Consider the following 14,397-nt stretch of genomic DNA (forward strand, 5'->3'; position numbering starts at 1 on the left):
GGGACCCCCTATCTCCATATCTTATTGTAATAGCAATGGAATACCTTACGAGGCTGCTGAAGACTCTGAAGAACAACCCTAACTTTAACTATCACCCTAGGTATTTGATCTCGCCCAAGTCACACCTAAAATTGGGGTTGTGAAGCGGTGGATTGCAATAATAATACCCAACTAGGAGTTGGGATCAAATCCACATGGAGCGTAGATGTGATTAGTGGTATGTATTTGGTTTAAGCATGTGAATTGTCTAAGTTACACTACCACAAACTTTGTTTTGAATTTACTTCTAAAATTATACTAAGGATTGCAATTGAAAAATATGAAACTAGAGAAGAATGTTTTTGTTGTTATTTTTAAAATATGTAAAAAGGACTAGGGCTGTGACTTCCACTTAGGTGTTTGCCTAACGGGTTGTGGTCTTTAGAATGAGTTTCGTTGGTCGGGGTGTATTATAGCAATCAACACTCAAATACCCACTCAATACCGCTCGGTAAGAGAGTGGTTTTGCCCAATTTGGCTTTCTCAAGTCCAAATAGGTATTGAACTAAACAGTTGACAAACTACTCAAGTCGGGTTTTACTATCTCTAGGTTCAACCCTTTAATTGAGACTATCAATCTCTTGATTTCATCCCAAACTCTTTTTAGCCAAATTTTTCTAGATTAAGTTTCTCTTTCTCAAGTAGAGACCAAGTCAAATAGGCTTGAACCAATGTTCATTAATTCTACAATTATAGCAATAACTAGGCTAAATAATACACACCCAACCATAAACAATCTCTAAATCAAACACCCATTAGGTTCCCACACTAGGGTTGGGTCACAACCCTAGCTATAAGTTTAGCTACTCATAGTGGGTAATGAAAAAAATAAAGAAGAAAAGATGATAAAACTCATATGGAAAGATAAATAGATGAAAATCCAATGTAAAATCAAAAAGATAAGCTAAAGTTGCCTAAAAGAGTAAAGAAAACTGCTACAGACTTTTTGGTATTCAAAACTTGACCTAATTTCGTGAAAGTAGTCTATTTATACAAAGCTAGAATTTTCGGATAAAATTGCCCTTTCGGAGATTCTACAGCCGCACAATTCTGTGTGCGGTCCGCACTTTGCTTCAGCTCTTGACAAGAGTTGGATCTGCGGCCGCACAATTCTGCACTGCGGCCACGTCTCTTGAGTTCTACGGACCGCACAATTCTGGGTGCGGCCGCACAATTCTGGGTGCGGCCGCACATTTGATTTCTGCGACCGCACAATTATAGTGTGGTTCACAGTTCTTGCTGTGCTTGGAGTTGGAACTCTCTGAACCTTGACTTATATGGTCGCACAATTATTGTGCGGTCCGCACCTTACATTGCAGCTATGTTAATTCTTCTTCATGTTCCGTGGCCGCACATAGAATTTTGCGGTCCGCACATTAGGTTTTTGTGCTTGATTTTTGTCCTTGTTCAAAAGCACTCCTCTTGAGTTTGATTTCATCGTAATGGCTCATTTTCTAATTCTCCTACAAGTAAGCATATTTCATTAGTTTTTGGGAATACCTTTAAATATTTTTGAACTAAAACAAAAGTCAAAAGGCACAAATAAGTAGTCAAAATCTCCACTTATCAACTCCCCCAAACTTAAGCATTTGCCTGTCCTCAAGAAAATAAGGTAATTCCCATCTCCACAAGAAAAGAGCTATTCCAGCTAATCTAAGATGAAGCAAACACACATCAATTGGGACCGACAATTACCCACAACACTTATGAATTATCAACAAGACAATGATTTGATGTTTTAAGCACTAATAGTTCTAACGTAACACTTGGGCATCAAGAGTTGACTTACTCATCAAGGAAGTTCGCTCTTTCATGTAGGTCGCTGTGGATCCCAAACTCCTTCGCCTCTATTCTCCGTTAGCTTATCTCACTTAAGAATGAAGCACTCAATTCAAGGATTTGTGAAAAGTTTGCTCATCTCTCTCAAAAGAATGTCACAAGTACGACTCTAAGTACCATATGCTTGCCCCTCATGCAAATCACCACTAATGTAAGCTCACTCAACTTGAAATCATTGTAGGGCTTTTTCGGCATGTAATGAAGGCTTTTGGACTAAGGTAGGAAATGTTAGAGTAGAACGGGTTCATCTTTCCTTAAGCACTCTATTTTCTCTTTTTGGCTCATGCTTTGCCGACTATTTGAGTCATTTTATTTTTCCTTAGGGGAACTAGAGAGACTTGACATCACTCTTTCTTGGTCATGATATTTATTTTTTCCTTATTTGTTTCCTCCATGCTTTGCACTTTTGCTTTTATTTGAATCCCTTCAATTCTTCAATTTATTCACTTTTTTTTTCTTTTGTTCTTTCTTTCTTTTTCTTTGCCTTGCCTTTTATTCATTTCTTTTCTCTTTTTTACCTTGATACAACTTTCAAACTCCTAGTCTCTCTCCCAAACTTATGGTTTCTCCAATTTCTTCTCATGAGTGTTAAGGAAAGCTCGGGTGCCAAGAGAGGATCGCAACAAAATGGGTAAAGGCTTGTAACATGGTTATCAAATGACCACCATATGGTGAAGAGTGGAAAGCACCAAGAATATCCACTTGTTCCTCCTCCGGCACACATCTTCGAATCACACTATTGGTACAAATCCGGAAGAGGTACAGTTCATCCCAATAGTAGTCAAGGCAATCCCGTTTGAGTTTCTTCCTTTGGTTTGAAGATAACTCATTCGGTACAATTCCACTCACAAGATAATTTGCTAAGTCGGAGAACCATGGCATCTTGGTCATTGAAATGGCTAGAAGTTGCTTGTCGGGGAAGGAGTCATTGATTTCAAGGCCGTCATGTGGCCTCCCCTCCTCCTCCAAGAGAGACAAGTGGTCCACCACTTGGTTTTCACTGCCTTTGCGGTCTTGGATTTCTAGATCGAACTCTTGCAATAAAAGCACCCATTTCATTAACCGCACCTTTGAATCTTTCTTGCTCATTAGGTACCGAAGCGCCGCATGACCGTATGGACAATCACCTTTGTACCCATCAAGTATGGGCGGAACTTCTCCATAATAAAAAAAATAGCAAGGAGCTCTTTTTCTATCACCATGTAATTGACTTGGGCATTGTTCATGGTCTTACTAGCATAGTAGACCAGATGAAAGATTTTGTTGATACGTTGCCCCAAAACTACTCCGACCGCCATATCACTTGCGTCACACATGAGCTCAAAAGGCAAGCTCCAATCCGATGCAGTGATAATAGGAGTAGTTGTCAATTTGGACTTGAGAAATTCAAATGCCTTCATGCAATCCTCGTTGAAATGGAATTTGGCATCTTTCTCCAATAGCTTACACAAGGGGTTCACCACTTCAGAAAAATCCTTGATGAAACAGCGGTAGAACCCTACATAACCCAAAAAACTCTTCACTCCCTTCACGGATGTTGGGAGTGGAAGTTTAGAAATCACCTCTATTTTAGCCTTGTCGACCTCAATACCATTCTTTGAAATTTTGTGGCCAAGGACAATGCCTTCCTCGACCATGATGTGACATTTCTCCCAATTGAGTACCAAGTTCGTCTCTTCACATCTTTCCAAGACCTTATCCAATTTTTTTAAGCAACCATCAAAAGAGTTCCCGACCACTGAAAAGTCATCCATGAAGACCTCAAGGAAATCCTCCACCATGTCCGTGAAGATAGCCATCATACACTGTTGAAAAGTCGTCGGTGCATTGCATAAACCAAATGGAATCCGCGAGAATGCGAAAGTACCATAGGGACATGTGAAAGTAGTCTTATCTTGATCCTCCAGAGCAATAAGAATTTGATTGTAGCCGGAATACCTATCAACGAAATAATAGAAAGCACGGCCGACCAACCTATCAAGCATTTGATCAAGGAAGGGAAGTGGGAAATGATCCTTGATTGTGACTTTGTTGAGCTTGCAATAGTCCATACACATTCTCCACCCGGTCACCGTTCTTGTAGGAATCAACTCGTTCTTGTCATTGGTGACCACCATCATGCCCCCTTTCTTTGGGACACATTGCACCGGAGAGGTCCACGAACTATCGGAAATGGGATGAACAACCCCGACATCCAACCACTTTATGATCTCCTTTTTGACCACCTCTTGCATTGCTTCATTTAGTCTTCTATGATGTTCAATGAAGGGTTTGACATCCTCCTTCAAAATAATCTTATGCATACAAAAGGCAGGGCTTATACCCCGAATATCCGCCAATATCCATCCGATAACTTTCTTCCTCTTTTGTAGCGCCGCCAATGTGGAGTCTACTGTAAAGTAGAACAAGGGCCAAGGAATTCATACCAGAGATGTGGAGGCAATTTCTTTAACTCCAAAGTGGGAGGCTCCTCGATTGAGGAATTTGATGGAAGAGTATTCCGATTTTCAAGATCCAAGGACAATTTGCGGGGTTCATAAGTGTAAAACCCCATTCCTTGCAATGCATTCATACATTCCACATAGCTATCCTTCTCATCATCATCAAGGTTGAGCAAAACGGCCTCCAAAGTATCATACACATTCATCATGGCACTAGTATCATCAATAATCACATCGGTCTCCAAGTCCACAAATGAACAAACTTCATTGCTATTCGGTTGCCTCATAGATTTGCACACATGGAAAACCAACTTTTCATCACCCACCCGGAAAGTGAGCTCACCGGCTTCCACATCAACAAGAGCCTTCCCCGTAGCAAGGAAAGGTCTCCCTAGAATAATAGGCACCTCATAGTCTACTTCACAATCAAGAATCACAAAGTCTGCCGGGAGGATGAATTTATCAACACGAACCAACACATCATCAATAATACCCAATGGTCTCTTCATAGTACGATTCGCCATTTGTAACCTCATAGATGTGGGTCTTGGTTGCCCAATTCCCAAAGTCTTAAAAACTGAACAGGGCATCAAATTGATACTTGTGCCAAGATCACAAAGATCTTTTGCAAAGTCGGCACTTCCAATAGTACAAGGGATTGTGAAAGCGTCGGGATCTTCCAATTTAGGAGCCATTGAGTGCACAATTGCACTCACTTAATGTGTCATCTTTATAATCTCACAATTCATCGACCTCTTCTTTGTCACCAAATACTTTCTGAACTTTGCATAACTGGGCATTTTCTCCAAAGTCTCAATCAATGGCACATTAATAGATAGGCTTTTCATCATGTCAATGAACTTTTTGAATTGGTTCTCGCCATTTTTCCTGGAAAGCCTTTGAGGGTATGAAGGAGGAGGCCTTGGCATTGGTGCCTTAGCCTTTGGCACTACCGGTTCCGGTATGTCTACAATGTGCTCAGACGGGTTCACTTCCTCTTGAGTCTCCTCCACATTGTCATCAAAATTAATTCTTACTTCATCATTGGCTTGCACCAAATTGTTTGGAATCTCATCTTCTTGAATCACTTGTTCATCGTCCACAATTTTTCTTTGACTTGAGGTGGTTGTATCCCCATATTTTCCATTCCTTATAGTCATGTCCATGTCATGTCCCGTGCTTTTCTCACCCTTTGGGTTCACCACCATGTCACTTGGTAGTGCCCCCTTAGGACGAGTGTTCAAAGCTTGCGAGATTTCAATTAAACTTCCAAATTGCGAATTGAAGTGTTGTGAGAGGCTAGTTGAGTATCGGAGTCGGCATTCTTCTCCATTATTTGTTTGAACATGTTATCAATTTGCCCCATCTCATTGTTGGAAGATCTAGGACCATGGGAATGATAAGGATGCGGGTTGCTTGGTTGTTGATACATCAAGGGCCTTTGAAAGCCCGACCCCCGATTCCCTTGGTTATTGTTCCATCCCCCTTGGTTGTTGCCTCCCCAATATCTTGACTATTTCCACCCCAATTGCTTTGGTTGTTTTGACCATTCTAATTTCCTTGATTGTTTTTATTGTTCCAATTACCTTGGTTGTTACCACCACTCCAATTGCCTTGGTTGTTTGAGTTCCAATTCCCTTGATTACCTTGAGATCGCCATTGTTGTTGATTCAGGCCTTGAGAGTTGTTTATTTTCCCTTGGAAGTTGTTCACATATTGTACTTCCTCCTCTTGTTCATTGTAAGATTCATCTTGGTCAAACCCACTATCTTCTTACACATATTATTCCGCACGGTTTTGCACTTGTTGACCCTTTTGCCTTCTCTTGTTTACCATCATATTGACACCCTCCATTGAATTTACTTGCTTAGGACCTTGAACTTGTTGAAGTTGAGCTTTTGCTAATTGATTCATTGTACTGATCAACTTGGCAATTGCTTGCCTATGATCATGCAATTCTTTATGTAGGTGAATAACATTTGGATCACCTTTAGGAACATTTTCTCTACTTTGCCATGCCGATGAAGTATCTTCCATTTCATATAATATCTCACAAGCTTCGGCATATGGTGTTGTCATGAAATTTCCATCGGCAAGTTGTTTGACCACGCATTGATTAGTAGTGTTGATCCCCCTATAGAAAGTTTGTTGAATCATAGCCTCTGTCATGTCATTGTTCGGGCACTCTTTCACCATAGTTCGGTACCTCTCCCATATCTCATGCAAAGGCTCATTGGGTTCTTGTTTGAATGCTAGAATCTCGTCTCTAAGAGTAGCCATATGCCCGGGAGAAAAGAACTTGGCAATGAATTTCTCCACCAATTCCTCCCATGTACGAATGGAGTGGTTTGACAATCTTTCTAACCAATCCAAGGCTTTCCCCCGTAGAGAGAAGGGAAATAGCCTCAACCTTAGAGTATCCTCAGAGACGTTGGTTTGTTTACTCCCCCAGCAAGTGTCCACAAATCCCTTCAAGTGTTTGTATGCATTTTGACTTGGAGCCCCGGTGAAGAATCCCCATTACTCTAGCAATGTGAGCATAACATTTGTGATGTGGAGGTTTCTCGCCCTAATGCGGGTTGGGACTATGGCACTTGCATATCCTTCGTTTGGCAACACTCGATGTGGAGCCGCTCTTGGTGGAGGTGGGGGAGGAACGGGAACGTTGTCTTGAGGCGGGCGGCCTCGTCTATTTGCTTGAGGTTCAAGAGGAACCTCTTCAACTTGGTCATCCTCCACGTCATCCCCCAATGACATGTTTCCGAGTGGATCATTGTTGTTGAGAGCCATTGTTGCACCTATAATTGTTTCACAAAAAGATTAATAACACGGAAGGAAAGGAAGACAAGTCATACACAAAACCAAATATATAGCTAAATCCATTTTTAGCTCCCCGACAATGACACCAAAAATTGATCTCGCCCAAGTCACACCTCAAATTAGGATTGTGAAGCGGTCGATTGCAATAATAATACCCAACTAGGAGTCAGAATCGAATCCACAGGGAGCGTTGATGGGATTAGTGGTATGTATTTGGTCTAAGCACGTGAATTGTCTAAGTTGCACTTCTACAAATGATTTTTTGATTTTACTTCTAAAATTATACTAAGGAATGCAATTGAAAAATATGAAACTAGAGAAGAATGTTTTTGTTGTTGTTTTTCAAATATGTAAAAAGGTCTAGGGCTATGACTTCTACCTAGGTATTTGCCTAACGGGTTGTGGGCTTTAGAGAGAGTTTTATTGGTCGGGGTGTATTCAACACTCAAATACCCACTCAATACCTCTCGGTAATAGAGTGGTTTTGCCCAATTTGGCTTTCTCAAGTCCAAATGGGTATTGAACTAAACAGTCGACAAATTGCTCAAGTCGGGTTTTACTATCTCTAGGTTCAACCCTTTAATTGGGACTATAAATCTCTTGATTTCATCCCAAACTCTTGTTAGCCAAGTTTTTCTAGATTAAGTCTCTCTTTCTCAAGTTGAGACCAAGTCAAATAGACTTGAACCAATGTTTGCAACCATTAATTCTACAATTATAGCAAGAACTAGGTTAAATAATACACACCCAACCATAAACAAGCCCTAAATCAAACAGCCATTAGGTTCTCACACTAGGGTTAGGTCACAACCCTACCTAGAAATTTAGTTACTCATAGTAGGTAATGAAGAAAATAAAGAAGAAAAGATGATAAAACTCATATTGAAAGATAAATAGATGAAAATCCAATATAAAATCAATAAGATAAGCTAAAGTTGCCTAAAAGAGTAAAGAAAAACGGCAACAGACTTTCTCGTAGTCAAAACTTGACCTAATTTCGTGAAAGTAGTCTATTTATACGAAGCTGGATTTTTCAGACAAAATTGCCCTTTCGGAGGTTTTGCGGCCCCGCAATTCTGTGTGCGGTCCGCACTTTCTTCAGATCTTGATAGGAGTTGGATCTGCGGCCGCACAATTCTACACTGCGGCCGTGTCTTTTGAGTTCTGCGGACCGCACAATTCTGGGTGCGGCCGCACATTTGATTTCTGCGGTTGCACATTATAGTGCAGTCCACAGTTCTTGCTGGGCTTGGAGTTGGAACTCTCTGAACCTTGACTTCTGCGGCCACACACAGAATTCTGCGATCCGCACTTTAGCTTTTTGTGCTTGATTTTTGTCCTTGTTCAAAATCACTCCTCTTGAGTTTGATTTCATCGTAATGGATCATTTTCCAATACTCATGCAAGTAATCATATTTCATCAGTTTTCGGGAATACCTTTAAACATTTTTGAACTAAAACAAAAGTCAAAAGGCGCAAATAAGTAGTCAAAATCCCTACTTATCAGTATGCAAAGCTAAACCTAGTGCAGTTGGGATTTGCAGATGACCTGTTCCTATTTTGCAGGGGAGATGTGATATCTTCAAAGCTACTGTATGCTTGTTTTGACAGCTTTTCTAAGGCTTCTGGGTTAGTAGCTAAACAGGGGAAAAGTTCTGTCTATTTTGGAGGAGTTGCTCCTAACATACAACAGGAAATCCTATAAAATTTGGGCTTCCAAGCTGGCACATTTCCCTTTAGATACTTAGGTGTACCTCTGAGCTCTAAGAGGCTATCAATTGAGCAATGTCAACCACTATTAGACAAGATAACATGAAGGATCACTACCTGGACAATAAAACTACTGTCTTATGCAAGCAGGTTGCAGCTGATTAAGAGTGTACTTACAGCTATACAAAATTTTTGGTCTCAAATATTCATATTGCCTAAAAAGATCATTAAGGTAATTGAAGCAATTTGCAGAAGCTACCTCTTGACATGAGCTGCAGAATGTTCCAAAAAAGCTCTCATTGCCTGGGAAAAGTTATGCTTGCCTAAGGTTGCTGGTGGATTGAACATAACAAACATTGGCTTATGGAACAAAGCAGCTATACTAAAGCACAACTGGAGTCTGGGGCAGAAAAAAGATAGATTGTGGATCAAATGGGTCCACACATATTATATAAAGGGGAATATGATGAATGAAGTAAAACCAAAGCACGCATCCTGGATTGTGCAAAAGATCTTCAATGCAGGGAAATATATTGAAGAGGCTGGGCTAACAGTAGAGGAGACTATGAGCTGGGACAAGTTCTCCATAAGACAAATGTATAACAACATGCGGGGTGATTATTCCAGAGTTCATTGGAGGAGGCTGATATGTAATAATCAAAGCAGTCCAAGGTGGTCCTTCATTTTATATATGGTTGTACATAATAGGCTATATACCAGAGATAGGCTCATCAAATGGGGGATACAGAGTAGCCCGATATGCATTTTATGTGAGCAAGAACAGGAAACCACACAACACTTATTCTTCGAATGTAACATAGCAGCTAGAATCTGGCAAAAACTGCTCACATGGCAGGGTGTCAGCAGAGCTGCAATGGGATGGTCCGAGGAGATAACATGGACAATAAATAATGCACGGGGGAAATGTGGGAAAGCTGAAATATATAGAATGACTTTAGTTGGGAGCATTTACTATATCTGGCAGGAAAGGAACTTAAAACTGTTCTAGAACAAACATAGATCACATGATGTGATTAGTAAAGATGATTATACAAGATATACACTGCAGAGGAAATAAAGTACCAAGACTAGCAAAGAAGATGGCAAGCCTAAACTTCTATCCATGAAGCAATAAGGAGAAGGTCTAACTAGGTGCAACAAGATAAAGGATACTCAGTAGTAATGATTTCTGAAGGTTAGAGTTTGTAGAAAAGGCTAGAGATGCACGTTAAAGTTGGGGCTGCATGTCCAACTTTAGAAGGACATACTTGTACAGAGTATTCAGATAAATAGAAAACTTATTTACCAAAAAAAAGGTTGTATATTATATAATTAGTTGTATAATGTATGAATCGTTATATGAAATTTGTATTTAAGTTATAAATACTATCTTTATACATAAAGTTGTTGACATGTATCAAAATTGTATTAAGAGAGGAAGTTTTGATTGGAATTTCAGAGAGGAAGAAGAACACACCAAATACAAAATATATACAAAAAAACATACAAAATACATATTGTATAAAATTTATATAAAAATTATATTTAAGTTGTATGATGTTGTAATTGTATTTAACTGGGTAAAAATGATGTATGAAAGTTGTTGATAAGTTATAAATAAGTTGTATACTATATAGTTAGTCGTATAAGATTTATTTTTAGTTTATACGTTGTTGTGGATGTATCAAATTTGTACGAAATTTATTTTTAATTTGTATGTTGTTATATCATACAAATTGGGTTGGGTATTGGATCCAGCTTCTCAAATGCTTAATGTGAAGAAGGAACAGAAGTTGGACCCCAGTAAATTGCAGCGCTTAACATATTATGTCTTCCATCTTGAGCACTAATCAGTTTGTTGGTTCCGAGATTTCTAAATCTATTAGGATCGGTTTTCTTCCCTAAGTCCAATGGTTGGAGAAATTAGTTGGTGGCCAAATTTATAGCATCAGATCTAAACATGGGTTCAGTGATTTTTATGTCTCTTGAAAAGTATTACTACCATGGCATAATGGATTATCCTCGAAGGATGTAGATCGTTAGTGAATTTGGTCGCCGAAGGATGTTTGTTGTCAGATAAATATATTTTAAATTTTTTTAAAAAAAGGTGGAGAGAAAAAAGGAAAAGGGTGTAAGTGAATCCCTTAATTTAAGGCAAAAATGGTAGTTGAACCCCCTAATTTAAGACACTAATAGTTAATTGTATATAAATTGTAAGCAAACCTTATTTAGGGCGAGTGATATACAAAATTAGTACAATTTTAGCAAATAAGTTTCAAATATTATATAGAAAAGAAAAAATCTCAGCAGCATATCTATACACGTCAATAAATTATGTTAGTATAAGGCCATAATTATAATTTGCTCTGTGCAAAATACTAGTAGTATGAGTGATAGTTCTCAATTGAAAAAACAAATGTAAAAGGGGAATAAATAATTTGAAGAACCAAATTCAAGAAGTATATCTTCTAGGATCAGTAATATTAATCTTCCAATGTTCATCTATTAATCCCATTTCTTCTGCCTTCTTTCTACTCCAAAATAACTCAATATTCCTCTGCCTTGTTAATCCACAACATTTCTGTAACTTCTCATCCATTTCATCATGTAGCTTCCACCATATCCTGTGTGCGACATCACTAGCATAAACACGTAAAAATCCAATGTCCCAATTACAATCGTAGTCCCTATAACATACCCATGGCTTTAACCCGAGATAATGTATTGCGTACAGTTCTGGAGGATCTGCTTCGAATAATTGGTTCTTCACACTAACGTCATTCGAATTTTCAAAATTTTTGAAGAAGTTTACTCTTCTGGGCAATCTATGCCACCATACAAATACTTCGTTAAGGAAACCTTGATCACCTCCATTATACGATATAATCTCTCTTTGATGTTGCATGAACATGCGGAACATACAATTTGATGGCTCGATCACCATTACTCCTGAATTGAAGATTGATCTTGCATTACCTGTAATATTGTTGGAAGATCCAAATTTTAGTATCAATGTATGTATAGTGTAATGTGTGTATATATATATATATATATGCTCTCGATCTCCATTTTAAATTACTTCTCGTTCCTTGTTTTAAAGAGAATGTCATTTCTATATTTAATAAGCTTTTAATTTGAACATCTTTATTTTACCCTCAATACACTCCCTTATAGAATGACATGTTTTTACACAACAAGTTTCAAATAATATTTTTAAACCATAAGATTCAAAAAATTTCTATATATTCTTAAATTTTTTATCCAGTCAAACTAAGACACGTATAATAAAATGGATGGAGTATGCAATAAAGTTATTTATGTGTGTGTGTGTTGTATTCTTAGCAAAAGAAGTGCACTCGTTACTTCTGTACTGAATTACATGTACTGATTTAATACTAATAATGGATGGACGATCCAATATATATCTATACATACATCTAAACATTTTGATAATTTTTATTTACGAATATGTAATTCGAGTTAAAGAGTACCTGTAGCTGACATTTGAGGAAAATGGAAAAGAAAGTCGATGTTACGAAGAAGGATGACATCAGCATCAATGAAGATGATCTTTTCATAGTCAGTAAGTTGCCATAACCTGAACTTGCTGTAATTGTATTCATTGTAGGTGTCTTTTCCAGCTCTAGGGTTTCTAATTCTCCTTATGAACCGGAGTTTCCAGCCGGCTTTAATGAGGGCGTCTCGTTTGGGCTCGGAGATGCTTTTGTCAAGGATAAGGATAAGGTCATGTTTGGTTCCAGTTCGGAGAAGACTCTGAGCTAGGGTTATTGCACCACAAACATATGTTGCAGAGGAATGAAGAATTGTGGCGTAAGCTTCTCTTCTAATTGCTAACTTTGTGCTGCTTTCAACGTTGTAGATATCATAGGCCTTGTTGATTTCTGGAATCAAAATAAATGTATGTCAAAATATTTTTCATATATTTAATTTTCTACTCCTAACCAGCCATGTAGCTTATGAAAGTTTTGAGAATTTTTATTTAATTTTGATTTATAGAAAAATGATAATTTGGTTCAGTGAGACTACCTTCTTTTTCTTTAACATTAATCACTGATGTTTAACAAAGGACACTTTTCGTGGTTAGTAATTGATAGAAAGCTCCACCTGGCCATTAACAAGAAAAAAGAAACAAAATCACTTTGCGCCGTATGTCTAACAGTTTTTTATTTCTTGAAGTTTTTAGTATATGATGAGATCTAGCAGTTGATGGGTTTTCGTTAACTAGAATTAAGTCACTTAAAAGTTAATTAGTAACTGTATTTAATAACATTAATTGGTAACATAGACCAAATGGCAAGTAATATGTTATAAATAGGTTAAATTATAGTGATGTCATAAAAGATTATTAAAGGTTGGTGTATATGAAAAATCCATAATTATATTTTAATTCGGTTGTCTAATTCAATAATAAATTTAGTTGTCAACAATGTCAGGATTCAGGTCCCTCCACTCCGTCAACAACATTTAAGAAGAGTCTAAACTTCTGCACATGACTGACAGTCATAGATTTGCCCCCTACTTAATTGGCACGTAGATTTATTTATTTTTTGGTTTATGAGTTTCAAAATACAAGTTTTGGCAGAGTCTAATTGGTGCCTCATCTTAATTTACGGAGATTTATGTATTGTACTCTTACTGCATCATTTTAATTCTAGCAAGTATATTAATCAAGTTCTTAGTGTTGTAACAAATAAAAGCAAAGAAAAGAAGAAAGAAAAGAAATGCAAGTACAATGAAACCACATATTTATAACATTTGAAACTGTAACATACCTTTTTCCCTGAGAGACAAAGCCAACTTGCAAGAACCAATTGGCAATGAAACTTTTTGCTCCAACTTAGCCATATTTGGCTCATAATACCACCAATCTCCTTCTCTTCTCTTTAAATCTTTACACCTAAAAATCTCCATCATTGGCCTACACTTACTCAAGAACACCAACTTCATCTTCCCATTCTTACCCCTTTTTCTCTTCACTGCCAAATTTGCTACCACAAGATGCAATTGTAGCCTAAAAACATCCCTTCTCCACCCTTCTTCTGGATATTTGCATGGCAATTTCACTACTATCATGTCCATATAACTATAGCTATAGAAAGGTGGCATTGGTATTTCTGGACATGTTGGTCGATTATCCATCTCTTCTAATTCCTCATCTATCTGTCCTGGAAATAGAGGTGGCAAGATCAATTCATCTATTAGACCGTGGCGCAGTCAGAAAATTTATTAAAAGTGTCTAAATTTCTTTAAACATCCTTTGTCGGTGGGCTATGAGTGTTCAAAGTTTATTTTTTTTATTATAACAAGTAATATTTTATTCTATACATAATATAATTTTTTTGGGAAAGGGTGTTCAGTTGACACCCTTGACCATATATAACTTCGCCTTCTTTTAGTAACTCATCTCACCGGTTAAAATCTAAGTAAAGCGGTACTGGGGTTATGACTAGTTTGTTGGCTTGACTCAACGGGTTGATATGGAAGTGACCTATCCGAAACGCAAACATACAAAATTGAAAATTAAAAT

The 14,397-nt window shown here is 37.9% G+C and overlaps 1 protein-coding gene across 2 annotated transcripts in view; it reads right to left on the reverse strand.

Annotated features, from left to right (window-relative positions):
- Nucleotides 1-11,253: 11,253 nt before the first annotated feature.
- LOC104106971 (UDP-glucuronate:xylan alpha-glucuronosyltransferase 2-like) overlaps nt 11,254-14,397 on the reverse strand; it is a 3,943-nt gene continuing 799 nt past the window's right edge. For both annotated transcript variants that reach the window (XM_009615644.4, XM_009615645.4), the window contains exons 3-5: nt 13,643-14,035; nt 12,341-12,751; nt 11,254-11,825 (exon numbers count right to left, since the gene is read on the reverse strand). In XM_009615644.4, the coding sequence (XP_009613939.1) occupies nt 11,302-11,825; nt 12,341-12,751; nt 13,643-14,035 (1,328 nt within the window). In that variant the 3' untranslated portion in view covers nt 11,254-11,301. The remainder of the gene's footprint in view (nt 11,826-12,340; nt 12,752-13,642; nt 14,036-14,397) is intronic.

The sequence above is a fragment of the Nicotiana tomentosiformis genome, chromosome 4 (genome assembly GCF_000390325.3).
Source record: "Nicotiana tomentosiformis chromosome 4, ASM39032v3, whole genome shotgun sequence".
In the NCBI taxonomy this organism is placed as follows: domain Eukaryota; kingdom Viridiplantae; phylum Streptophyta; class Magnoliopsida; order Solanales; family Solanaceae; genus Nicotiana; species Nicotiana tomentosiformis.